The sequence below is a fragment of the Poecilia latipinna genome, unplaced genomic scaffold (assembly GCF_001443285.1).
Source record: "Poecilia latipinna isolate Pla-1442-1.1 unplaced genomic scaffold, P_latipinna-1.0 Scaffold411, whole genome shotgun sequence".
Taxonomy (NCBI): domain Eukaryota; kingdom Metazoa; phylum Chordata; class Actinopteri; order Cyprinodontiformes; family Poeciliidae; genus Poecilia; species Poecilia latipinna.
In genome coordinates this window covers 195,818-223,624 of record NW_015113027.1, presented here as the reverse complement: position 1 = coordinate 223,624, position 27,807 = coordinate 195,818, and the positions used below count along the sequence as shown (strand labels likewise).

At 40.8% G+C, this 27,807-nt stretch overlaps 1 protein-coding gene across 8 annotated transcripts in view; it reads right to left on the bottom strand.

Moving 5' to 3' along the window:
• The window catches only part of LOC106950604 (low-density lipoprotein receptor-related protein 1-like), a 121,134-nt gene that overhangs the window by 48,152 nt on the left and 45,175 nt on the right, over positions 1-27,807 (bottom strand). For 4 of the 8 annotated variants that reach the window (XM_015037565.1, XM_015037561.1, XM_015037560.1 and 1 more), the window contains exons 6-25: positions 27,154-27,417; positions 18,271-18,433; positions 16,223-16,445; positions 14,940-15,129; positions 14,701-14,844; positions 12,750-12,986; positions 12,127-12,307; positions 10,988-11,210; positions 9,709-9,898; positions 9,504-9,629; positions 7,979-8,119; positions 7,658-7,783; positions 7,450-7,566; positions 7,123-7,203; positions 6,864-6,914; positions 6,188-6,355; positions 4,587-4,769; positions 4,306-4,503; positions 3,965-4,210; positions 121-318 (exon numbers count right to left, since the gene is read on the bottom strand). In XM_015037565.1, the coding sequence (XP_014893051.1) occupies positions 121-318; positions 3,965-4,210; positions 4,306-4,503; positions 4,587-4,769; positions 6,188-6,355; positions 6,864-6,914; positions 7,123-7,203; positions 7,450-7,566; positions 7,658-7,783; positions 7,979-8,119; positions 9,504-9,629; positions 9,709-9,898; positions 10,988-11,210; positions 12,127-12,307; positions 12,750-12,986; positions 14,701-14,844; positions 14,940-15,129; positions 16,223-16,445; positions 18,271-18,433; positions 27,154-27,417 (3,450 nt within the window). The remainder of the gene's footprint in view (positions 1-120; positions 319-3,964; positions 4,211-4,305; positions 4,504-4,586; positions 4,770-6,187; positions 6,356-6,863; positions 6,915-7,122; positions 7,204-7,449; positions 7,567-7,657; positions 7,784-7,978; positions 8,120-9,503; positions 9,630-9,708; positions 9,899-10,987; positions 11,211-12,126; positions 12,308-12,749; positions 12,987-14,700; positions 14,845-14,939; positions 15,130-16,222; positions 16,446-18,270; positions 18,434-27,153; positions 27,418-27,807) is intronic. The other 4 variants (XM_015037563.1, XM_015037566.1, XM_015037564.1 and 1 more) reach the window with 1 other exon arrangement.

Below are 27,807 nucleotides of genomic sequence, written 5' to 3'. Positions count from 1 at the left end.
AATCTATATATATATAACATATATAAAAGATATATATATATATATATATATATATATATATATATATATATATATATATATATATATATATATATGTGTGTGTGTGTGTAAAAACGTTACCTCCATTCTCAGACAACTTCCCACGATAGATCTTATCCTCCACTACGTCAGTCCAGTAAAGGGAACTCTGGTTAAGATGGAAATCCAGGGCGATGGTGTTTCTGAGGCCAGGCACCAGGACACTGAACTCCCCCTTGTTCAGATCAATGCGCCGGATTTCATGGCGGTTTGAGAAGATAATAAATGGTTTGAATGGATCTGTGAAAACACAGAAAGAAAAGATCTCATGAAATTGATTACAGCTGAATTTATTCTCCTAAGATGATTGACACTCTTTTAGGCAATGACTCTCCTGTTCTTATTCTAAAAACTCTACAAACTAAAAAAAAAAAAAAAGAAAAAGTCCTCTACGCCTTATTTATGCCACTCTTGGACTTTGGCCCAATCTTTTTTTTTTTTTTTTTTCAAAACTGTTAAAAAATTCAGTCCCAGGGGGTGGTTGTCAAGCATGACTCTTGTGTTCAAGATGTTGTCAAATAATCGCAACATAATGCAAGTCTGCAATCTGACTGGGACACTCCAAATCCTTCAATTTTGTTTTGAGCCATTCAGTGCTGGATTTACTGGTGTACTTCAGATTGTTGTCCTGATGCGTAGTAAAACAGTGTTTGAGCTTTTCTACAATTTTATTTTAGTCTAGAGAGTAAAATTTATGGCTTCATCAGCTGTAGTGACTCTTTGAGGTTCTGAAGAGGGAAAACAACCTCATACCATTTAGTCAGTTTAGGTAAGCAATGGTTTTTGGTCAAGTTTCTTTTTTATTGTTGAATTGTGAACTGACTTTAAGTGATCTAAGTGAGACGTTGGACATTAATGACAGAACTAGACATAAAATCTCCCTCATTTTATTCAAATGGGGGACAGTCTCAGTGTAGTGATTGAAATGTTTCCGACCTGTTCTTAAATTTCTTTAAGTTTGCATCTACTGTGTTGCTTCATTAAGATACTTTTTCTTACTTCATGTTGCCAAACAGGTTCTAGCCAAGTGATTTCTTCATACTTCAGTCTTCAGTGACAAGTGAAACTGAACTTAAATTATGACTTAACAAGAGAGGGAAATTATTCTGTACTTACTGAGGTCATCTTTGCCTAAAAGAAAACATTTTTAAGGAACTGAAACCTTTGTGTGACAAAAAAAAGCACAAAGTGAAGTAAGTCCATGAAGGAGACGTTTGTGCTCATAATGTCTTGCCCATCTGAGAGGCCGTCTGTTTTGGCCAGGCCACTATTGTAAAAAGGGATTTTAAATCTTAAGGCTTCTACTTGAGTAAATTTACTCTGAGCAAAGAAGAAGAGCTCTGCTGTGCAGAGTATTGGAGGTGGCAGCCGTGTAACGCTGCTCTGGGTGACTCTCCCTGTAAAGAGGGGCTATGCTGAAAGCTGCTTTAATCCTGTGTAATGAAAATGGTGAGTAAATTAGACAGCAGTTATCTGGAGCAAACAGGCAGCTAGACAGGCTGCGGGACGAACGACAACATGCAGCTGGCTCGCCTCTAAAACCGGCAGGTGAGGAGCGGCAGGATAAAGTTTCCTTCTTGGGTAGTTGCTGCAGGGAGATAAATACAGCATGTTCTTTTTATGTGGCTGATAAAACTCAGAGCTGTTTCAGAGTACTCTGTTCCTCACAACCTGACCTTCCGATGACTTCGATAAAATCCGCTGCAGCTTTTGATTTTTTACGACCATTTGCGGAAAATAATTTTCATTAAATTTTTTTAAAATCGTAGAATATTTATGGTCTCTTGGGCAACCTTCTGATCCATCATAAATTTGTGCTGAGAGCAGATAACCTCTATTTCTCTTTCTTTTTATTGCTTTGTGTTTCACTCCAATAGAGTACAACATTTTGGGCCAATTGGATCTCCAACAACTACACATGTTCTTGCTACAGTTGTGTGTCCTGTAACTTCATCCCATTTTTATTAATAACCTCACTCTCAAACATCAAGTCTTTAAATATGGCACATTCAAAATTATTACCACTCATGCAGTTAAGACTTCATACAAGTACCTTTAAGTATTAGTACAACACATATAGTTCTTCTAATATTTGTAAGGCTGAAGCATGGTATTTCTCTTTGAAGACCCATTCTTTGTTTTCTGACTTAGCATACAAGATTTGTTTTGGTGTTTCAAAAAGCTTATAAGCACTTTAAAAAATGCTTCCAGAACTGTTGAAAGAGAAACAAGCCCACAGCAACACAGGTCCTCCACCATACTGAGCAGTGAGTATGGTAAATGTTAATCATTTACCATTCAAAGAGAACAATATTACGTAATCTAAAAAAAAAACAATCAGACAGCTGCAGCTGATCCAGAACGCTGCTGCTCATGTTTTCACTAGAGACATCACACCAGGTCTGAAGTCTGTACACCATTCTCCCTGCAGCTCAGATAATAAAGTGTTTTTGTTAGTTTATAAATCACTGAGCTCCTTAGCACCAAAACACATGAACTCTTGTTGTTGTATCAACCCTTCAGAGCACTCAGATCTTCTGGTTTCAGTCTGCTCTGCATCCTCAGAACCAGAACCAAGCAGCATTCAGTTTCAATGCTCCACTAATCTGGAACAAACTTCCAGGAAAATGCAAAAATGCCTGAACACTGAATTCCCTTCAATCAAGGCTAAAATCCTAACCTGTGTAGAGCTGACTTTAATACTTAACTGAAACGTTGACCAACATATTTGATGTGTATTTGCTTGATTATTTTAATGGTGGCATCTGACAAAACTCAATGGTTATTGCTTGTTTAATAAGTTACGGTGTTATGTTTTTATGGTGTCAACCACTTTGAACTGCCTGGCTGCTGAAATGTGCTATAAATAATCTTCACTTGACTAGTCCTATTTCACCAAATCCCACAGTTAAAGTAAGAGTTTTACTAGCTTTTAATTTACAGTTGACGTTATACAGATGGTACGACAGACAACCAACCAACCCAACCAACAAGTGGCATGTAAATGGCTTGTAATGGTTACCAGAGAGACCTTTTATATACAGCATATCAGGAAACCTTAAGATAACCAAATGTTCCTTGGTGTTCCCAGATCTAAATTAAAAAGCAGACGTGATTGTGCATTTATAGTAGCTCCTCCTGTTCTCTGGAACAACCTACCTGTCCTAATAATAAGTGTGCTGAGTATCGATCACATCAAGAAACTCTAAAAGACTCATTGCTTTCTATTTAAATCGATAACATCAATTTGTTTTCAACTTTTATGCTTTTAATGAACTTCATAGTCTTAATACTTTCTTGTTTACCATCTATATTGCTTGCTGTAAACGTTTCTGCAGCTCTTGTAGCTATAAAGTGACGTTAACTGTTATTGACATCGACTTTTCCTCAGTACGCAACTCCTACCTGCAGTTCTCAAACAGTAAACTTTGGAGATTTTATTCACTTTCTATTCCATACTTTTCATGTGTGACTGTAACATAAATACGGTCGTTGCTCAGCCGTGTTTGAAAAGCTTCATACCTCAATGAAACAGGTAGGCACGCATTACTTTTTAGACGTTCCTAGGCATTCGTTGACTTAAAAATTGGATAATAAATTTAAAAAAGCTGCTTCTGTTAGGGAAACACTTGCCTTGCCAATAGGAATACACGTTTTTTTTCTCTAAAGAAGTCGATACACTTGAATTAAAGGTTGATTTCTCTATGACGTTTTCAATGTGAGATTATGGAACTGCGGTAAAAGTTGAATTCATTTTAGGGCTTCCACATATTTTTACCATAAGGGCCAATAAAGGTAAACTGGCTGAATGTTATGGTTTATTTCTGATATAAATCATTTATACCCAACCCACTGTCAGGCTGTTCTCTTTGATTGGCTCCGTCACCTTTGCTCTTGCAGTTCTCCATATCGGGCTCCAGTTCCCAGCCGTCGTAACAGGAGCACTTCACACTGAACTTGTCCTGTTCGCAGCGCTGACTGCACTTCAGGTGCTTGGCGCAGAAACTCTGGATCTGACACGTCTTGTTGTCGGAGCCCAGCTCCATGCCCAGCGGACAGGAGCAGATCATGCCCTCGCCGGGAGCCACCGTGCAGTTATGGCTGCAGTCGCCGTTGTTCATGGAGCACAGATCTGCACAGCGAAGAAGTGAGGCCATTACTGTCTGAAAACGCAGAGATGCAGTACTTGATGTTCTGCTCTCAGCCCGAACGCTGTTCTTTTCTTACCGCAGAGTTTCTCATCGGAGCCATCTGGGCAGTCGTCGTGGCCATTGCAGATTTTCTCTGCAGGCAGGCAGATGGTGGAGTTGCTGGCACACACATGGTGGGAGAGCTTACACACCAGCGCTTCGCAGTTTTCCTCATCCGAGTTGTCCTCGCAGTCGCTGTCGCCGTCACAAACCCAGGCTTTGCTGATGCAGCGAGCTGCGGAGAGAAGGTCGGGTTGAAGCTAAAAACTTAAAGTTGACATAAACTTACTTGACATCTTTGTTCCGAGTCTGCCCCACCGGAGTCTCTGCAACCAAACTTGACAGCTGGATCACACATGGGTGTGACGCCCTCGCAGTTCTTCTCATCGCTCATGTCCATGCAGTCGGTGTCACCGTCACAGCGCCAACGCAGCGGGATGCACAGGCCGTCCATCCGACACTGAAACTCATCGGTGTGACAACCACCGGGTGGACGTGTGGCTGTGGGGGAACAAAAAGTTTGTTTTCAGTGATGAGCGCAAAACAAAGTCCAAAATCATGAGGCAGAAAGGCAGCGTGAAGACTGACTAAAACAGAACATGTTTTCGTCAGTCTGTTTCTTCTCCTGTTGCTTTGGAAAGAAGCTAAATGATGACCATACAGTTCAATTATGAGCTTCGGTTTACGAGTTAGTCAAGCAAAGTAAATTACAGAAAGTGTTTTTGTTGTTTAGCCATGACAACATGGAAGATGAAAGCTGAGCAGAAAAAGGTGAAAAAAATGTCAAAATGACAAATTTTTAGATGTCAAAATAAAATTTAAAAGAAAAGTTTGAACATCTTGAAAACACAAAATGACATGGAATAATGTTGAAATATTAAGAAAAACTTACATAAAAACAATATCAAGAAAAAATGCAAAATGTTTAAAATAATGTAAATTGCAGGGGGAAAAAAACTCATTACTTTAACAAAAACAAAAATCTATTGACAAGGAAAAGAAGTAAAGACAGGACAGATACCACTGAACAAAAGTTTGAGCCTAATTGGCTTAGACTGGTGACGAGCTTGTCTGATACTGAAAAATCAAATTTTGTCCTGTTCATTGAACACAGCATACCTTAACACATCAGCAACAGAACAACTCTGGTGAAAAAGTTATGTTATGTGCAGAAGCCTTGAAGTTAGCAATTTTCAGATGTTTAAAATTAAATCAAAGGCAACACGAATATGAACAATTAAACTATTTTTTACAAAACAGTTTTTTCTGACTTGGAAACGTACAGTTCCTTCAGGTGAGAAGAGAAAGAGAGAGAGAGAGAGAGAGAGAGACCGGTCTCAGCCTTTAACAGGAAAGCTGAGTGTTTTACAACAAAGTTGTTTTATTTGAGCCCATTGAGCTTTTAACTTCATGTTTCTTTCATGAAACATGATAAACAGAAAAGTGTCAACTTTTTGGACATCTCAGGGTAATTGCTTAGAGTCTATATTTTCAAACAAGTACACATAGAGAAAAATGTTGTAGTAATGAAATCCCTGATAACCACGACGACTGCTAATATAAGATGACAACAGAAAGTGTTAAGTTCATTATCCCTCAGTCTTTTTTTTTTTTTTCAAATAATAAACCCTCCTTTTACAGCAATTGCTTTAACACAAAGCTGTTGTTTCTTAGGTTTTTAATACATGTCTAACATTTATTACCCTCTACTATACAGGAAGCTCTGATCATCCTTAAATGCTGCATCAGACCATATGAGCCAGAATGTTACATTACATAGACAACTGACTTATATGTTACAAAGTAGGACATCGGAATGCTGCAAGAACAAGCTAATCCTTTGTAACTCTCTCTTAAAGCAAGTGAACTGTGAGCAAATGAAATGGACCGTGAGCAGATCAGCAGATAGAGACACAGACCCGTGTTAGTGCAGTTGGCATGGGTCTCGTCGCTGTAGTCCCCACAGTCGTTATCGCCGTCGCACGTCCAGTAATCTGGGATGCAGCGGCCGCTGTTACACTTGAACTGAGTGCTGGAGCAGGAGTGCCGGCACCCAGCCTCATCGCTGTTGTCCCCACAGTCGTTATCTGGAAAACAAACGCAGCAAGTCGCTTCTGAATCAAATGAGGCAACAAGAACAACAGATCATTTAACACGTGGAAGTGAAAACAAACAATGCAGAATGTGAAAGATGAGACTTTAAAGTGATGACAGAAACTGCATAGATCAGAATAGGCACCATTAAGAAAATGTACACAGCGATGACAGATTGAGCTCTGCAGCATAAAAACAGCTTTTTAAACCACTGAGTTTTAAAGTCTTATGGGGGAAAAAACAACTATTTACAATTGATGCGCACAAATTTGATAGAGTCATTGATCAAATTTGTGTGTAGCACATCAATGAAAAAAAAAAAAAACAAACAAAAAAAGAGGCAGCAGTTTAAGTTTCTGTTGGGTTCACAAACACCTCAGCTTGAGGCTGAACCTCAGTTAGAAAAGCGTCCCTGACTCTCTCTCCAAGCCTTTACTGGTCAGTCTGAAAGCTTCGGCTAGCATCATCACCGTTTTGGTGCATTCTGATCTATGCACTAACCGGTCAGCTTTGGACAATTCAACTCATCAGAGCCGTCGTCACAATCCTTTTCTGAAAGACAGAACCAACGGAAGACAGCACAGTGGGCGAACAGCACGACACAGGACGACACAAACCAAAATACAAAAATGTACGGAATGCACGACATGACATAAAGCACAAGAAATAAAGGCCTGGTGATGAAACATGCATGGCAAATTGTGACAAAGGGAGCTAGGGAGCTGCTAGAGTGCAAACGCAGCAAAGAGTAGACACTAACCATTGTCGCAGCGCCAGTTGATGTTGATGCAACGCCCGTTGTTGCAGGTGAACTGCGTGAGGGGGAAGCAGGTGGGGTAGGCTGCAGAAATCAAAAACCATTAGACTTTATACCGTTTAAGATCCATTCAAATGTTAAAACATTCTTTAGAGTCATCAAAAGCGACTTCATATAGTATTCATGCCCTTTGACCCATTTTGTTAAGCCACAGCCACAAACTTTATTGGATTTTATGTAATATACAGTAAGTAAAACAATGAAAGCATCCCAAAAGCGTGATTCCGCCACCACCAAAGCACCGTATGACAATACGAGATGTCAACCAACCACACGATGCAGGTTCATCTGACCGATCGCCACAGTCATCGTCCAGGTCGCACATCCAGGAAGCGGGGATGCAGCGCCCGCTGTGACAGGAGAACTGGTTGGGCGGGCAGGTCCGAGCTGAAACGCAAAGAGGCAGAAGTTGTGTCCAGTGTGGCGAAAACTGAAGAAGGAAATGCTTAGAATAGCTCTGCGGAGCGTGCTGGGGCACCTGAGCAGGTGGTGTTGGATTCGTCCTCGCCGTTGCCACAGTCGTTGTCCCCGTCGCACAGCCAGCGCAGAGGGATGCAGCGGTTGTTCTTGCACTTGAACCTGTCAGCAGGGCAGGTGTGCTGGTCTGGAGAGACAAAATGAAAGGAAACAGGCTTATTTTTAGATCACTGTTACAGTCTCTGAAGAAAACATGGCTGGACTTTCGACCACACGGAAACAAAGCTTTCCCAGATCCGCAGACATTGCTTTATTCCTCCTTGGACAGCAGCACACACCGTGCACCCCTTTGCTTGTTAGGACCTGGCGTGTGTTGACTCACGGCATAACTCTAGAGTCTCATCGCTGTTGTCCAGACAGTCGTTGTCCCCGTCGCATTTCCAGCGCTCCTGGATGCAGCGATTGTTCTTGCAGGCAAACTCCCCCGGCTGGCATTGAGGAGGGGGAACGTAAGACGGGTTGGCTGGGAAAAAAGGAGAAACTGCAAGTTAAACATTGCCAGGATGCAGTTTTGCATTCTACCCATTAAAAGAATTGTGGAAGTAAAAAACCTCATCCATATCCATTTGTCAAACTTGCCACAAACCAGTAGCTGTACTGTAATTGCAAATAAATCATCATACAGACGGGGAACACTTGGGCTATCACCGTTAATCTGTTGGATACCGTCACAAAGAGCATCATGTTTTATTCTTTTACAATATGCAGCTGTCATTGTTGTTGTATATTGTGCATTCAACTCTGAGCAAACAGTCCTAATCATTGTCTGATTATTTTCACCCTGCAGTTGAGCAAAGCACTCTTCAAGCCCTCGCACAATCACAGATGTTTGTGCCAATTCTGGACGTACAACATCGACCCACCAATAAATTAAAATGTCAAGTCATTGTGCTGTGAAAAAATGAGACCATAATAAATCACTTCAGAATCTTTTGTGTTGCATAACATTTACGTTTCATTCGCAGAGCACACTTAAAATCTTTTAAGGAGAATATTAAAATGCGTGCAGACCTCGTAGCATTGGATGTGGTTGTGCTCAGAAATAACCACCGTTTCAAGAATCCTGTTCAATGATATAAGAGTCAGCACGTACCTACCGTTACCTTAAGAATCCTTTATTAACCTCAAATAAAGTTCAGCTGTTCCAGTTTGGTTTTTTGCCTTACATTTTTTTAGTTGCATCTTTAAGCCAAAGTCATGGACTGCATCAGCCTTCTGAAGCATTAAGGGGAGCGGAGGTGTTACATATGGGCCATGTGGACAGCATCAGAATTGGGGGGTGCAAAAGAGCAAGCTAAAAAATATGACTTTTTTTTTTTACCCCAGTTGAATTTGAATAAGTTTTCTACGCACAGTTTGTAGAGAGTTGCTGCCACCTCTCTATTGGCATCTTTCAGCATGACAACAACAAACAAAAGCACATATCCAGATCAAGCACAGAACTGCTTCACCAGAAGATCAGAAATTTTATCCGTACACAACCCAGACCTGGACTTGATGGTCTGGAAAAGGCTGCGCAGAGGAGAGGCCCTGATAGATTCGAGACTTTTTTTATTTTTTATTTTTTTAAAGCAGGGTGGGTCATTGTTACCACATCAACATGTGCCTTACTCATCCACTTTGACGCAAAAAACACTAAATGCTGTAATAAAATCAAGACGTGCTGTAACAAAAATTTTTTTATATGCATGTGCACACACTTCTGCACACGTATTTAGTTGAGCTTAATATATTTTATTTCAATTGAGTGATAGAGATATAAGTTGTACTCAAGGGGGTATAAAGCACTGAACTAATTTATCACATTATTTTACATGACAAAACCTTCCTTTTAGTAACTTTTGTACCTTTACAACTGGTGTTGTCAGTCGGGTCCAGTATTTGGTCTTCTGCACAGGCACATTGTCTGCCTCCTGGTATGGCCAGACACAGACTGCTGCAGCCACCGTTGTACACACGACATGCATTAGAACCTGCAGAACAAAGGATATAAATAAGCAGCGACTCAACAGCATAAAGTTAACGCTACATGTCACATCTAAATTCCAGCACCTTGCTGCTGCTGAGCGTCGTACATCCGGATCTCAAAGATGGGCGGGCGCTCGTTACGAAGCAGTGTGGCGGTGCCGGTGGTGGTGTCCAGTTTGTAAATGCTGCCACTTCGGTACTCGTTCCAGAACAAGAAGTGGCTATAATGGCACAGACCGAAGGCGTGGTTCAGTTCTTGACCTTCATACACCGTCTGATGGCAGACAAGAAGCCAGAGGGGAATTCATGTTTAATGGTGGAAAATGCTTCATGCAACAATCTCTTTTACAGAAAGAACATATCAAGGTTTATCAAGAAAAAGCAGTAACTTATGCTTACACCGGTTCTTATCTTACCACTAACTATTAGTGCGTCAAGCTAATTTAAGTTTGACTTAAACATCAAGAAATTATTTGTTTTCATGTCAAGTCCTGTTATTTAGATGATTTTGTATGGAGAGTCAATACTGGGATGAAGTGTGTAAAATGTAATCTGTTGTACTGCACCAGTGGAAAGTCCCTTTTTTTTCACTTTTTCACCATAGCAACACTCATGTTTCTGTTTGTTTTGTAAACACAAAGATCGCCCGGCCATCTTATGATGAAACTTCAAAGTTCTGCTGTCGTTCTATTAATTTCATCAAGAGTTTAAAAAGCTGAATCAGTCAAATTAATCGGAAGTGAGGTCATACTTTGGACAGTTTGAACTACTTCAAACATGCTGTGTAGAAAGTTGAGTGGATCTTCATCAGAGAACACTGAGTGTCTGCATAGGATAGCATGAGATTAAGAAATGATCTAGGATAATGACTGTGACATTTCAGTGTCGTTTATGTGAGCTACATGTGTTACACTCTAATCCCACAATCAGTTTCAGTGTATACAAAGTAAACCATCTGTCTCAGTTAGAGATTAAATATTACAATATTTCTACAATATTACCTCCATAGAAAGACCAAAACTTTTCTAAGCAAGTTTTTTGTTTTTTTGTTTCAAATGTCTATATTCACTAGCCATCATGTTAACAAACAAGCTACTGAAGTAGCATTTTAAAAAGATATTAAGTAAATGTTACCTAATTTTTTAAAATTCATTTATAGAATATTAACCATCTGCTTCTAGGTTACTTATTTTAAATCTATTAAAATTTGCCCAACAAAGCTACAAACACCTTAAACCACTGGGTTTGCAGAACAATTCTGATTATTTCAGCTCCCATGTTCGTTGGTCTTTCGGAACATAATCCTGGTTTTGATCTGACTGAGCGTCACTGTGAGAACATTCTGACGACGTGACGGTCAGACCTTTCGCCCGGAGTTGTTGAGGTAGACCATCTCGATCCGGTCGTAGTAGGCGTCCACCCAGTAGAGGATGCCCTGCGGGATGTCCAGACTGAGCCCGTTGGGCCACAGCACCGTTTTGCTAGTCAGGAAGACGTTTCTGTTTGAGCCATCCATCCAGGCCCGCTCAATTTTGCCTCTTTTGCTCTCTTTGGGGTCCTCCTCCCAGTCTGTCCAATACATCCACCTGATGAAGCACAACAGCATCAGTCATTGATTGATTGATTGATTGATTGACATACAATATTTATCTGGTCTTTTTTAAAAGAGTTTCAAACATATGTAGAGCTTTAGAAAAATCTCCAGACCACCCAAAGGGGATGGTTACACAGCGCAAACTGGCAAAATAATAAATCATTATTTAATCCTCAATTAGTTAATTACTCCAGGACTTGTCAATCAAGTCACTGATGTACAAAAAAAACAGGCTGCAAGCAATTAACTAGGTCTGAAAACACCTCAGCTCCTGGGAACATGGCAGGTATAATCATTAAAATTTAATTTTTCTTTCTTCCGTCTCTCCTTCTCATCCTTTCCTTTCAACGAACCTCCCCCCACCTCTTTCCTCTTTCTGAGCCTGATGGATTATGTGCATTAGTGGAAGCGAGGGCCTTTCTCCTGGGAGGTGTGCGGACACACATCACGCTGTCACTACCAATCTAAACAACGTGTTTGCAAATGTATGATTTTAAAAAGAAAGCCGGTAGCTTTTTAGCGACAAGACACAAAGATTGAGTGCGGCTCGATCCGGTGAGCGATAGAAAAGCCTGCATGTGGATCATCTGGTGGAGGAAATCCATGAGTAATAATCAAAGAGGGGGGGGTGTGGGGGGGGCATCAAAATGCATCGTAGCAACAGCCAGAAACACAGATTGAAAGCATGACAAAAGCCTCTCCGTGGGATATAAAGATGAGATAAACAACAAGATGAATAATAGAAATCTTTTTTTGTAGATGGAGCATGAGTTAGCTCTCTTGATCCACACAGATGAAACAACCGCAGCTCTGGATTGAAGTTCTTTTAGTCGAACAAAAGCATCAAACTCTCTCCCGCCCACCTCATCTCTCGCTTTGTGTGTGTGCGTGTGTGTGTCCACTCATACCCGTGAAGAGGATCCACCACAATGGCACGAGGATGAGTCATTTTCCCCTCGATGAGGGTTTTGCGGGTCTGCGAAGCCTTTTCCAGCCGAGCTACGCTAATGGTCTTCTTGGGCCCGTCATCTGTCCAGTACAAATTGTCGGCCATCCAGTCCACAGCAATACCCTCGACTGTGTGGATCCCTGAAACAAACGTGAACAAACTTGAAGGTGGGTAGATATCAAGTGCTGCATTATATAACATGGCATTTCCAAAATCAGTTTCAACATTTTTCTGGTTGTTTTCCTGTGTTTGCAAAATTGAAGACGATGTCTTTTTCCAACTCTGATGATTATGTAATGTAAATTTACTCTCTCTGTCAAATGCAATATTCCTAAGTCTAAATCATGCATTCAGAAAAAGTAAAAGAACATTCATTTTTTTGTGCGTCTTTGTAAATTTCAGCCTCAGCAAAAATCGTGCAATCCTAAAAGACTAACACAATGTTTGCGAGACACAGTTAACCTAAAACTGCCGCAAATGTCATCGCACTGGAATAAGTCTCCCCATTAAATTTAAATATTTTTCTTCTACATGGACTGTAAAATCCTCTGCACAAATATTTCAGTCTTAACTTAGTTATACCTTCTTTCAGGATAGTGTCCCTCTCTGTCCCATCAATCTTCTGTCGCCCAATGATGTAGCTTGTGGCGTCGGCAAAGTAAATGAACTCGCTCTCTGCATGGAAGTCGAGAGCTCTGGGGTTCATCAGGTTCTCGATCGGGATCATGTACTCGTCTGGTACCTTCGCCTTTATATCCATCCCCCTGATGACACCCGGGCGGCCTTTACCGTAGACCAGGAAGAGTTCGTGTTCAGGCTCTGCAGCAAAACAAGACAAGCGCGGCTTAAAACTGACACAGTTATTTATCTGACACCAAACGTAAAAAAAGCAGTAGTTCCCCCCAGAACCGTCACAACACAAATGAACTAAAAGAGTTAAGATTTGCAAGCAGCGCCAAATTGGAAAGATAATGGGTTGCCCTTGGTTAAATCAGTTCTGTGGATTTAAGAGTAGGCAGATTAATAAAGCTGCTAATGCTGCATGAAAAGCTAAAACATCTTTCTGAACACAGCCAACAGCTCCAAGTGGAAATTAGAGCTAATTCTGTTCTTTCAACAGAGAACCTGTAAACAACCTTCATCCAAGCTCAACGTTGTTTCGAGTTAACAAAGCTGATTTTCAACGGATCCATAGTTTGTATTTCATTCTGAGCTCAAGCCACATATTTGCCTACATGCAAAAATATCATAAGTCCTTCGAGCCGCCAAAGATCTGCTGAACAGCATTAGTTAGTTAGAAAAGAAATAAATACATTACAGCGCCGTTGATGTGAGAAATAAATGCTGATAGGTTTTAAACTTGAGGACATGTGGCTATTTATTTGTTCTCCACTATTATTAGCAGTCATATTATGGACTTTAAAAGAAAAAATATTTTTGTCTGAAGATGTTTTGTTTCTTCTGAACTATTTTTGTATTCATTTGAGCATATAGTTTTTTATCATTATCTTGCTGAACAGCTACATAAGGACATATTTTCAGATTTCTTGTAGAACCAACACGATTCGAATTCAACGTTTCTTAGAATATCTAAGATTTCATCAAGGATTAAAGTGCCTTTAGAAGAGAAACAGGCCCGCAGCATTATGTTTCAATTATTTCTTAATGAGGGATTTTCCCCACTAAACAAATGTTCTCAAATTAAAGGATAGGTTTTTGGGGTTTTCAGTGTGAGATTATGCAGCTGCAATAAAAATCAACTTATTTTTTACATAGGGATTTTTTTTTTCTACATCTTTACCAGGTGGACCAATTAGAGAGAAGAGGACTGTACACATTTTTAAGTCTCTCCATTCTATTCTCGATTAAGTGTTGCATATCTGTCAGTCTTTTAAATTTCTTTAAAGCATAGAATTATTCAGCATAAAATACTAGCAGTAGGGAGGAGAGAAGGGAGGAAGTAAGTAAGTAGGTTGAAATAAGAGACAAGGAGGCTAAGACAAAATGACAAAAGAAGGAAAGAGAACTAAATAGGTTGGGTAGGATGTCACTAGGAAGGAAAACAAGACGGTATAAGAAACAGAAATTACACAAAGAGAGAAAGACAAGTTGAAAAGAGGGAAACAAAGTGGAAAAAGGAACGACAAAGGAAGAATGGAGGAATGAAGGACACAAGAAAAAAGGAAAAGGAGGAGGGAAGGAGACGTTTTGTAGACATCAGAAGAGTGAGTAAAGTCTAATACTTGGGAGGAAAAAAATGCAATTACCTAAGATGATTTAGTTATAATCCAAAATATATAAAGATATTGGATTACTTTAACTTTTCCAAAATTTCAGCTAAAATGCTGAACTGAAGCCACGGCAAAACTAAGAACTTCTCATGAGAGTATCTGTAGGAAACGACTCTACTGCTCCTCAAGCCTCGCAGCATCAGAATGAGGGCATTCTGGGTAAAAGTCTGAGTCAGCAGACAGTTAAGTGATTGTTGACTTTAACTCGACCTCTGACTTACTCAAACTGGAGTCTCACTTACTCTTGCAGGACTTCCCATCACTGCCTAGACTGAATCCAGAGCGGCAGCGGCACGTCCGGGTCTTGTGTCCGTTTCCCAGGAGACAGAGGTCGGAGCAGCCTCCGGCCTTCCCAAGCTGATCCACCTCGCACGCGTGGCTGCGCACTGGAAACCAGGGGAGGGCGAAATAAGACGTGAGGGGGCTGTTGTAGTGGATAACGACTGACAAAATATGCGGCAGCGTTAGCGTTCACGAGCACCTGGAGGCTGACGTCTCTGGTGGTACACATGCAGAGCGCCCCCTTTGTCCACTCGGGTCACCACTTGGTAGTCTGTGCTGTTGAAGCGGTTGATCCTGATCACACTGGTCTTAGGCTGCATGTTGGCATTGTCTGAGTTGGTGGCGTACAGATAGTTTTCAAACACTGTCAACCCGTACAGATGCTCAATCTAAAATGAAATAAGAAAAAACAGAGCATGATGCGATGGCACTCAGTGGAAATCACTAAATAAAGCTTTACTTAAGCCATATGTTTATAGATTAATAACAGCAGAAGTCCAATCTACTTAGCAGTCGAATCACCTCGATCTGAAGGGTTGATTAGATTTAAAATACGAGATTAACAAATGTTTCTCTCATACAATAATTGTTCTGTAAGCCTGTCAAAGGAGTTAATTAAAGTTATTCTGTAGGTCAAATAAAAAAAGAAAAATCTTCTCTGAAGTGACGTCCCGTGAATTGGTTTGAAGCAAAGTGACATCATGCTAAATATTGAAAAGATACACGTTTCTCTTTTACTCTGATGTATAGTTCTCTGATTAACTAAGAGAAGAATACTTTCATTGTACAGATACAATTCTGATAAAAAAAAATAAAACTTCCAGGTATTCATTTTTGAGGTCACATTAACAGATGAGTCTCTATTTATTTACTTGGTGACCTCTGACCTCAGCACTGGATTTCATATGGGGGGGGGGTCTAGGTGTAGACTTTTCACACTCTTACTTGCAGAAGTGTTGAAAACCATGCGTCATTTTCCCTCCACTTCATAATCACGTGCTGCTTTGTGTTGGTCCATCAGACAACAAAACACTTTGAAGTTTGTGTTTGTAATGTGACAAAATGTGAGTGAGTATTTTTTGCAAGTTGCTGTATGTTCTGCCAAAATGAGTCGTATGAAAGCAACGGCAGACAAAAGCCTCTAGTGTTTGTTTATTTGTTTGTTTGTGTCAGTCAGAACAGGAAAGCTGTTAACGTCCTAGCAAGCTTTAAGAGCCACTGTGCATCAGCAGTGCAGCTGCATTAGCAGCGTCAGCACCGGACATCGTTATTCAGCCTGTCTAATGAAAAGGCAAATGACCCAGATCTTCTCTCTGCTCATAATTCACTTGCTAAGAGCCCTTTACAGGAGTGCGCAGGGGTAATATTTGAAGTATTAAAGACATATGGGAAACTCTAAGAGATGCTGGATGGTTTTTTTTTTTAAAGCTCATAATGAATCGCAAATGCAAACATTCAAGAGCGACAATCTCCTGGTCTCACCAGCAGCCCCTGGATGATGGTGTGCCTGTTCTTGCCCTCGTAGTCCACCACCTCGATGTAGTCCAGGTAGGCGTCAGCCCAGTACACCAGCCTGCTGACGAGGTCCAGCGTGATGCCGTGGGGGAACACGATCTTGCTGTCGACGAGCTTGGTGCGGTTCTGGCCGTCCATGTCGCAGCGCTCCACTTTGGGGATCTGACCGTAATCTGTGAAGAACACCTTCCTGCAGAAACAAAACCGTCACAGGCTGAGCGAGGACAGAAAGACGTACAGAGAGACGGACGCTGAAAATACGATATCGACGTGGCTGTACTGCACGTGCAAAAGAGAAACATACAAAAGGAAACAGACAGCTGTACTTTTGAAGTATATACGAGTTATTTAACTGGGTGTTCATTCCAATAAAATTGTCAGATTTGTTATTATGATTCTGATCTGAATCCTAGCAAGTCTGTAATCTGGTGGGAGCTTTTATTATTATGATATGTGAGGTCTTTAATTGTTTATTTCCACTACTCTCTTTTAAAGGTAGAATTATTCTGCAACAACTTCAGTGATTTTTTTCCCCCCCTCGAACTCTGACAGGATCATAGTTATGCACACAAGCTGAAATATATGCACACATCATATTTTGTTAAATGCACCTCAATCACTCACTGTTTTATAATCGTCGTTTAGTTTCTGGACTGACTCTGTCTGGAGAGTGAACCAGTTTTCTTGTCTGAATCAGTGGAGTTGAATTGGTTCCCCAGCACCAACCTGCTTTTAAAGTCCAGAGTGGAGGTCAGTGCCACTCTAGAAAATTAAGATCTACAAGTTGCATCTATTACAAAACCAGTTTTTATCTATGTTTGTAGTAGCTGTCCTGTTGAGATGCCCGATAGTTTGAAGCACTAGCCTTTATGTGATCAAATTACAGTTGAAGCTCTTCATCAGTAGCACTAAATGCAAGACACAGGATGATGCTGCCACCACCGTACTTGTCCACTTGTCCAGTTTCCTTGGGGTTTTCAAAGCCTCCCCTTGCTTTATGACACTGTGGTCCAAAAACTTTGTCTTTGCTCACTCAGTTGGGCAGATCAAAATTTTTGCAGTCTGGAATATCAATATTGACATAAGATATAAATTCATTTTATTACCATAAGAAAGTCTCCAGTTTATGATATTCTTGGATCATTTTCTTGGACAGGACATTGTGACATGTTTTTGTTTTAGATAATCTTCTATGCAAAGTAGCAACACATAAGAATAATTGGTACTCTGGTACTCATATTTGATTCTGAATTTTTAAAAAGTGACTTTTCCAACTTCTATAAATCTACAACTCAAATCTAAACTTGGATGTCAACATTATTTTATCATTGTTCCACCATCTTTTTTATTTGTTGCAGATGTATGATGTTTAAAGTTTCAAATTAAATATGACATTCATAATCCTTAAGAGTGTATAAAAATATATCTGTGCAGTCAAATCTTTGACTTGATTTACAAGTTCTTGCTCACACAGATGCTGAAAATGTGCTAATAAACAACATTTCTGTGTTGCATAACTACAAAAAAAAAAAAAAAACCTCACCAAATAAGCAATAATAAATAATTGCCAGCTTTTACGCAACTTCCCAAAATTCTCTTTTGCACGTTCACAAACAACACTGACTCATAGGAACTCATCTTTCCTGGAAAACCCAAAATCTCAACTTAACCTGACAGTCTTACATAAATATGCACACATTTGCTGATACAGCAGATGGAGCATTTTGTTATAAACAACAGGGTTGGAGTGAAAACATACTTTTATGCTCAAAACCTACGCAGTCAGGCACTCGTGGCTCAAACAAAACATCTGTACTCAATTACCCAACGTTCAAGTATTCAGTTACCCCTTCCAGTTCATTTTTAATAAGATGTTTCAGAGCTAATCATGTTGTAGAAAGATGGCATTAGTCCAGTCGCCTCTAACAGACTTGAGTTTTCATCAAACTTTTCCTCACATGTAAAACAACGGGGATGAGGTTCACAGAGCTGGAGATATCTAGATGTGTACTGACCCCATGTTGGGGTCCAGAGCGATGCCTTTAGGGTTGTACAGCTCCTGGTCCAGGAGGGTGACGCATGTCTGCCCCTGCTTGTCACACACAAAGATCCTGTCATCCACGTCATCCACAAAGTAGAAGTTTCCGGTGAGCCAGTCAATGGCCATTTGTTCCACATCTGGAATAGAAAAACAGAAGAGATGAGTGGACATGAGGGGACACAGGAGGTGCAAGGTGATGTAGAGTCATTATTTCTAAAAACAACAGATAAGCCTGACGTCTGTGGGAAAATAAAGGCCATCTCTCAGGAACTGGGACTCCAGCAAACCACAGTGAAAGTTGTGATCCTCTGATGAAGAAAACATGAAACAGTGGTGAATCTTCGCAGGAGTCACTGGCCAACCAAAATGACTCCAAAAGCACATTGTGAACTCATCCAGGAAATCATGAAAGACCACAGTAGTGGTGGAGTGATGGTCTGTGACTTCTTTGCTTCAGGGTTTAGCACAAATGATGGGACTATGGATCTTGCTTTCTACCAGAAGGTTTTGCAGGAGAAGCCTGAGCTTCGCAGCACTGCAGCAACTTCCCTTGTGAATGACTCAAAATGAGCTAAATGAAAGTTTTGGAGTTCCCCGTCAGAGTCCATACTGAACCTGACGTAGTGCCAGTTTGTTTTAGATAGTTATTTTATTTCCTTAATTAAATGAACTCATCATCCACATTTGCTCCTGTTGTCTTCGTCAGAAACAAGTATGACAAGAAGCAAAAGCGATCCCTAAATTAAAAACTTGTTCGCAGCACTGCATTCTGAAAACTTTAAGATAGTAAACAGTTTGATGTATATGTTATTATTCCTGCTTAACAATCTTAATAATGCCTAATATCAAACTAAGTTAATAAAACTTTGACTAGGCATCTTGCAGAAAGAGTGATCAGTGGTCTCCTTTGGTTTTTCTGTGTTTTCACCATGAAACAGATCTAAATACTAACTGAAGAACAAAACCACAAAAACAGCGCGTTTTGTCCTGTTACCTTCTTTCCTGTAAGCTCATCGATGTACAACTGTGTGTTCGTCATGAAACCATTTGTTCATACAAAACAACAGACAGACAAAAACCCACCCAGGAGGAGTGGTGGAAAACAAATGAAGCCGTTTGCTTGAAAGGTCACAGAACTGAGTCATGAAGCCGTTGCTTCCTCTCCTGCAGCCCCTTGTGATCCAGGGCATCGTCTCTGGGTCAGAGTTCGCATTCGGCCCGATCTCACTCATGTTCCACAGAGGAGAGATCAGGAGACCTCTTCGTAACTCTGGCCATTCATGGACGCAAGTGTCATGTGCAAACAGGAGTTGACGAAAGAGATGGAGAACGTCAACAACAAAGTGCTGCTTCTGTTCTCTGAATCTCCATCCCGAGACCTGAAGTCACTTTCACTTTCACTACCTGGTTGCCAGTTATCCAAGCCCAGTGCTTCCATCAGTAGGAATCCTACACCTATTACTGGATGGAAGGTAAAGGCATCATTTTATAACACTTTGCGCACAACATCAGTCCTCCTCTGGAGCTTTGGAAGAGTCTTTCTTGGGCAATCAGAAGCTTCTTGATGCATGTGGCTGCCCTCATTCGTTCCAACATCAGTCAAATCTACACCAGTCAGACCAAACATTATATGTATGGATAATATCTCAGGAGTCCCGCTTGTGGGATTTCCATGGACATTAAGTTTATTTAGATACAAGATTGGATTAAGATCAGCAATCTCCCCCAGCAACCCCCAAGTGGTTGCTCAACACCTGCAGTTTCTTGCATTCCCTTCACTGCTATGAATACCAAAGTACTTTCAAATTTGACCGATATTTTTATTGCTAAATTCAGTTTAAAACATAATGAAACATTTACAATCTCAGCTTCTCGGTTTGTCACTGTTTTTTTTCTTTTTTTTTTCTTGGAGACCAGCTTTTCGAGGATGAAGGACGATAACACACAGGGATACCAACTCCCCACCTACTTCAAGTACATAAATAAAACTTGCAAATAACTGTATATTTTTTTTAAATCTGGTACTCATGCGCTCCTTTCTTGTGCCTTCCTGGGCGACTGCCCGCACGGCCCATATCAAAAATCCCCAGTTTGCGAAACCTATACTTTTGCATACAGTAAAGAATTTAGATGAGGTGCAAGAAAAATGTTGGGAGGAGGGCTTCACAAGCCACAAGGACTTGTATTTTCACAGCTGCTGCCAGCTCAGCTCTCCACAGAGCCTTTCTGACACACAAACGTCAGAGTCGCATTCGTAGTCTTCAGACTCTTGTGTTTGCGCAAAGCTCCGTGGTGAAGACGCCGATCCAACGCGGTGGTTTGTTTTCCAGCGCGATCCAGTCCTGCGGTGTTTCAGTGGAGACCAGAGAATCCATTCCTCCGACCAGGGGAGGAACACATTATGTTTCTAAACACAGGGAATGATGGAGCACATTTCTCAGTGCAACAGTCCGAATAAAACTGGACATTAAAGACCAATAAAACTGAGAACATCCGGTTGAGAATTCTGGACTTTACAAAAAACTCACACTTTTTTTTATTTATTTATTTTTTTCTGTGCAGCTTGAGAAACATGAATATCTTCCAATATTCTGGGTTAAATTAAAGTTACCTTAAGACAAAAAGTAGCAAGATAACAACAAAAAAAAACTGGTGAAAATGTAAAAAAAAAAAAAAAACAGAAAACAGTGGGGAGATGGGGGGGAATCGTATCTCAACTTTGGAAACTTGGCTACGCAGCAACAAAATTTCTGAGGTTTATGGGAATCTGGGAACTGATTGCAAAGCAGCTCTGAGTTATTTCAGTTTAAGTCATTCCAGGTGCTCGGCAGATCACTCTCACTGATTACGTAACGAAAACTAATGCAAGGGAGAGGAAAAGGGGCGAATGTGAAATATTAGAAAATTGCACTCGAAATATACGGGCTCCTTTGCACACAGGTCGCCTCTTCTGCTCTGTTTGTGAACAAAAATGGCAGCGAATCAGGAAACTTTTCTGTTGCCTCTCGTCCTCGCTGCATCATCCCTCCCCTTCGCCGTCTCCCCAGAGGCGGGAATAGGGTCTGGATTCATTAAGTGCAGCTCTGTCTGTCTGAAACTATGCTATAAAGAAAGCATGGCGTAATTAAAAAAACAGAACCAGCTGCTTTCTTCACCTAGTCAGTCGTCTTCTCGGAAAACAGATCCTTTTCTGTGTTTTCGTCCTCTCTGTTCTGTCTCGTTTAAAAGGAAAAGAGAAAAAGAAAAAAACACTCTGCCCCCCGCCCTTTCTTTCTTTTTTTTTTTTTCTTTTTACTCAGCCTAAATCGAAATGCAAAAGAAGTGGAGCTAGTCAAATCCTTTTTATTGAAGCTAATGTTTCTGTGATACCGACCCCCACTAAACTGGAGGGGAGATTTGATGGTGTAGAGCAAACTGCTGAGTAAAAAAAATTTATAAAAATAGGGAAAGTAGGCAAGGATAGAAAGCTTAAAGCTGACCGAAGAGTCGGAGGGAAAAGATGATTTAGAAATTGCGCTGACTGGCTGGCCTTTTGAGTTCCCATAACCTCATAAGGAGATTTTAGACCAGTGTCAGGCCGAAGCAAGAGCAGCAGCTGTACTGTAGCTCTGCAGTACAAGCAGGGAGAGAGGACTTAGTGACAGCTCGGAGATCAGCCTCCATGTACCCAAAACCGCTCACTTTTTAGTGACTATGAACCTCAGACGGTGTAATTCAGCAACAGACTAAAACGTTTATTTAGTACCTATGAAACAGACAAAATAGTGCAGGATGGATTATCAAACTGTGCGAGGTGATTTGCTTTGGAGCCCAAATTAATGGACAGATTGTACTTTTAAATGCTTTACATTTTCATATTTTTTTTACGTGGCAGAAAGTTTGATGACCGCTGCTTTAACAGCCTTCACTGTGGATGACCTTACATTATATTTCTATTAACTCTGACCTTCTGGGGGAAAAAACATTTCCTCAGCATGATTCTGCTGCCAGTTTTTACAATGAAAGTTGTCCTCCACACATTATTTTTGCAGACAAGTTAATAAGTTATTTGTTCTCATCCTCAATGAACAGCGAGATTTACACTGAAGCTACACTTCACACATTTGAGCTCCATTACCAAATCTGTGGCATCTGAAGGGAACAGGCTGTACTGAATTTAATTTAGGGGTATTAGAGTAAAGGAGGCTAAACAAAAACCCACAATGCATCTTCCTTTACTCTAAGCAATCACGCATCTGACTTGCTTGTTTGTTACAATAAATCCCAATTAATGTTTACTATTTCAATGTGCAAAATGTAATACTTCTACAACTAATTGTCATGCTGTATGGATGGTGCCAAGGGCCACAGTCCCCATGTTTGGTCCCATTTTGTGTTAAGCACCACATGAGTTTTCTTGTTCATGTCTCATAGCTAATTTTCTGGCATGAGAATTTCAAAAATCAAAACGCAAACAGATTTATACAACTGAAAATAGGAACTCAGATTAGAAGCTTATGCTGCTATTATTTAATGTTTCAGTGTTTCACACCGATGTGTACAAAAACGTCAGAAATGGCAGAAAACACTTAAATATGGCCCACGAGTTTATGTTTGCTCGTTACGTAAAAGCCTAACCATCAACGATGAAGGGTTTGACAAAATACAGTAAAAGTAATCGCTATGAAAGACAAGCAGGAAGGACGCGGAGAGGGGGAGGGTAAACATCTGGACTGCTCATCTGTGGCATACTGAGGTCTTGACTCACTCCAACCACATGTGCATAACTTCCTGCAATGTTCAACCCTGCCATTGGTTCCTGCTGGATCCTCGCTGACTGTGAGCATAAACCTGCTCCTCCTCCTCCTTCTCACTTACACTCTGCATGAGCAGGAAAGATTAACTCTTCAGCCTGGGGACTCATTTCACATTATTGAAGAAGATGAGAAAATTCATATTGCATATTTTTCACACTTTTTTTTTTTTTTACAGAGCGTCTGGTTGCACGTCACTTGTCTCAGCAATCCTAAATATAAAACTTCAAACGTCAACTATCTTACCCTTATGTAACACTTGCTCTCATTGGATCGATGCCTTATTATTCAATTCATTCAAACAGGAATATTAAATATAGATACTTTATTCTCTCTCAGATGCAGCAGTTTCGATGTCTATCTATTACTTCCTCTCACCGCCTGTTGTGAACATCCTCTCCTCGCTCCTCAACGCTTCTTGCATTTTGTCCGTGTGGGCTCTCGGGGCGTCAGTGTGTTTGGAGGACAGGCGAGGAGAATCCAGATGTAGCCGAAGGAATTTCCCGCAAATTTTACTCCCTCTTAATTTGATTCATCACTTGTAAGCAGTCAAATCTTCAGAGAGAGCAGCTGGATCACAGCAGCAGCTGCTGACTTTTATCTACAACTACAATGCAATAATTAAACTCAGCAAAATCTGGATGCTATATTTTTGAGGCAGCCCAGGACGATTAGGGGGGGATTTATTTATGAACGCCAAATGTGTTGTGCTTTAACCTCCTTGTGCAACACAGTTTTTTCCCCAGTCTGCGCTTGTCTGATATTATTCACGATGAAAGAAACAAACTGTGCTTCCAAATGACAAGGCGCAAGCAAGTGGAAAACAAATCTGCCATCATTTGGACTTTTCATTTCACTGCTGACCTACCGAGTAAGTCAAACCTGTCGTGTTGAATCTGTAGCCACACGGAGAGGGCAGGCGAGCAGAGACAAGTCTCTGCAGGTCTGCTTGGTTTGCAATTATTGTCTCAAAGAAACAGGAAGACCGTGGACAAGACGGGAAAATGTGCAATCAGTTCCAATATGTTTTAAATAAGCTGACGTATATTTGTGAGCTTTCATCATTCAGGATTTTCTCTCCCAGTCAAATTTTCTGCAGCAAGCGGGAAACTATTTGGGATTCAGCCTTGAGCACAGAAATGATTAGCGAGGGAGTGTTTTGAATGAAAACAAAAGAAAAAATAAACTCGTAACAACAATAGCAGTTTTGTTGTTTTAATTTTGAACAATTAGGTTTGGATCAGTGTAATCTCTTGACATTGATTTTATTCTCCGGGAGAGAGTCTGATGTTGTTGGAGGGATTTGATAAAAAGAAGAAAAAAAAAAATCAGTTACACAATTAAAGCAAAAAAAAAAAAAAAGCTCAGCATGGAAACACTTCTCATGAATAAATAACACCCAGTTCCATTTGCCTTGGACAGCAGGAGCCAAACCTGCAGTATGAAGGCTCCCATCCAGTTAAACTACGTTCCAGTTAGGAAAAGCCGGTAGGGTTAGCTTGGTGTTAGCTAATGAGGCTACATGCTAGTCACAGGAAGCTGCAAAAACCAAATACAGATATGTCTGAAGGGAGGACAGAAGGAGGAAAGAAGGATGGACAAAAAGAAGGATGAAAGAAAAGAAAGATGGACAAAAGGAGAGAAAGCAGTGAACACCACAGAAAAGTAGGGAATGACAGAAATGGGAGGAGGGAAAGCTGGCATTGGCCAAAACCGAAGAAAAGAAAGAAAGACAAAATGAAGTAAAAGGGGAGAAAGGGAAGGAGATAAATGATAAAAGAAGAAGGATGAAAATAAGCACATATGGAAAGACAAGAAAAAATGGAGACAAGGACGGACAGAAATAAGAACACAAGTGAGAACAGAAAAAAGGAAGGAAACGAACGGCCCGAAGAAAAACAGGCAAAAAGAAGGATGGAGAGAAGGCAGTGACATAAAGCCATGTTTATAGTTCAGTATTTTCTAATTCTTAGTGTTAATAGAGTTGCAGCTGCAATAAAAGCATTTGATATTTTCCTTGCAGCTGCAACTAAATTTATTCCCCAGATGTACTATTAGGAAAAACGAAAATCCTATTTCAGTAGCTCCCAAATTAGCATTATGAACTTGCAATTGCTCTTGAAATGAGGTGTAAAAATCAGAAATGGAGCATGCTCAAAGTTCAGCCAGGTGTATTCCAAGACTTTTCGTTTTTTTTAAGTTTTTTTCCTGCAAACCAGCTCAAAGCTTTTAGCTTCAAGCACATGCTAACAGTTTCTCTCCATAGTGCCGTTTCCACACAAACCAACATCAGACATCCTCCTCCGCCTCTCCTCCGTCCATTCATCCAGACTAAACCCGTGCTCTGTGTCTGACAATGGGGTCTCACCGGGAATCGCTTTTTATTAAACTTCCTTAACCTTCTCTCTTATGCAGACTATACTGAGAGGATTAGGGGATTACAGGGAAAACCAGGAGCAGACAATAGAGTTGAGAGTAACGTTTAATGTTCATTACTACGGATTTGTGTTTGCAGATAAACAGGACCGATAACTTTCTGCGAGCCACGTCTTAAAGCATCAAACCCCGATGACTCCTTAAAGGCTTTTCGTGATAAGCTCGCTCCATTCACAGCTTCTTTGTCGACTTGCTGAAGACAAGCCGGCCGCAGCAGCCGAGCGTCAACATGACAAAGAGCACCTGGCTGGAGCAGCAGAGTCATGATAAAGGCTAGGAAGGGGATTGGGATGTGGGCGTGTGTGTTTTTGTGTGACCTGCACGCAGCGCAGCTACAAACATGTGAGAGCACACGCCTGCATTCGGTCCGGCCCCTCAGATCTCTTTGTCTTTTCTAGAAGTTTCTTCTTTGCAAATGGGAGAAAAGGCTCACCCGTGTTTTTGTGAAGCGAAACTTAAGCTGTGGAAAAGAACAGCTGCTTTTAATGTGCTGTCATAATATTTATGATTCGCAGGTTGCAGACGGGGCAGCAGAAGGTCTCAGGGTGTCTATTCACTGAGAGGTTTTACGCTCAGCTCTACTTTAGTGACATTTTGGTATGCTTTCTTTTTTTTCAAAACTTATTTAACTCTTGAACAAACTAAAGGTGTGGTTTCATTTCACTTTGTAGTGAAAGCAGACTTTCTGTACGTGGAAAGTCCAGGCATTACTCTGCCATGGATATTTAAACTTACCTAAACTGGCTGGTTTCCTTCCACTGACCTGACTTTCAAGCAGTCTATTTTTTTGTTTTTAGGTGTGTTCAGGATAATTGTCGAATTGTACCCAAATATCAACCATCCAACCTAATCTGACCCTGTCGGATAAAATATGATCATGTCTTTCTGGAAAAGACTAGACTAGGCTAGACTGGAAACTGCTGGAATACCATGAGTCCGGATTCAGGTGGGTTTCATGTTATCAATGCAGTGAGACGGTGATGACCAGAACAAAGCAGCCACTGCAAAACGTCCACCTACGAGCTCAGCTGAAAGCGGCAGCTGTGCAATCAGAAAAAATGTTTTCTGGAAGACAGCGTACTAGTCGTATGAGACAAAAACAGAGATCTTCAGCCAAAGCGGACAAAGAAAAGTTTAGAGTCGGGTTGATGCTTCGAAACGAAGGCACGCGCCAGTGAATGTCGAGCACGACGGTGGCAGAGTTATGATCTGAGGTTGCAGTGCTGCCTGGTTAAACTAAATGACTACAAGTTTCAACAGGACAAAGGACAGATATTTACTCATGACTGCAAAAAGCACGCCACTGAAGCATCACTTCCTGATGTTTGATATGAGTTTGAGGGTATGTAAATATTTGAACCTGTGTGGATCGGAAATCCTTATTGATTTTAAACCCATTAAAGTTGTATTTTGTATAATCAATCAACACAGAGAAAAGAATGGCTAAAGGCCTTCCATGTATGATAAGAACTATAGCTACATCGTGTTTCTGCTGATCGGCGTCTACAGCTGTGAATGTTTGCTTTGCTTGTATGAAGAAAAGGGTTTAGAGGAGCCTGACGATTTGCTTTTGTTCGCTTGGTTGTATAAAAGATCAATTTCAAGTTATTAATATAAGCAGTACTTACGGTGGAGGCTGAAAGAGATGTTGATGACTTTTTCCTCGGCGAAGCTCTTCAGGTTCGGGATTGAGGCGCATTTGAGGTGTGTGGATGAGGGGGAGTCTCCCACGTGGATCCAGCAGACTGTCTCCTTGGCATAGACAAAGTCCATGGCTGTGGTTTGCTTGGTGCTGGTGGACAGCAGGCTGTGGACCGTGGAGCCGCTCAGGGAGGTGGCCTGGATGTTCTGGGAGTTGGCTATCAGGAGGACGGGCAGCCGTTCCACCGGAACTGAAAACGGAGCAAAGGGATTTTGCCGACAGCTGACAGGAGGAACATGAAATGATCCGGTTTATTCTGGATCTCTTTCATTCACTCCTCGTTCATATTTGTATAATATGTATTTTGCACTGTTTCCCTCAAGTCAAAAACACAACAGGGAAGCTCCAACACGTTTTCCAATTCCAAGCTCCAAACATTTCACAATGACCTTCTAGATTTTTATGGGATTTTTTTTTCTAGAATTATGAATATTTGAGTATAAGACACCTTCCCAATAAAGATTCTTATGTTTCAAAAATCGGAAACTGCTTCAAATTTAGCAGAGCGGTAAAGGGCTAGTCCACTCTTTATTCTGACATCTAGACAAACTTTTATATATATATATTTATATATATATAT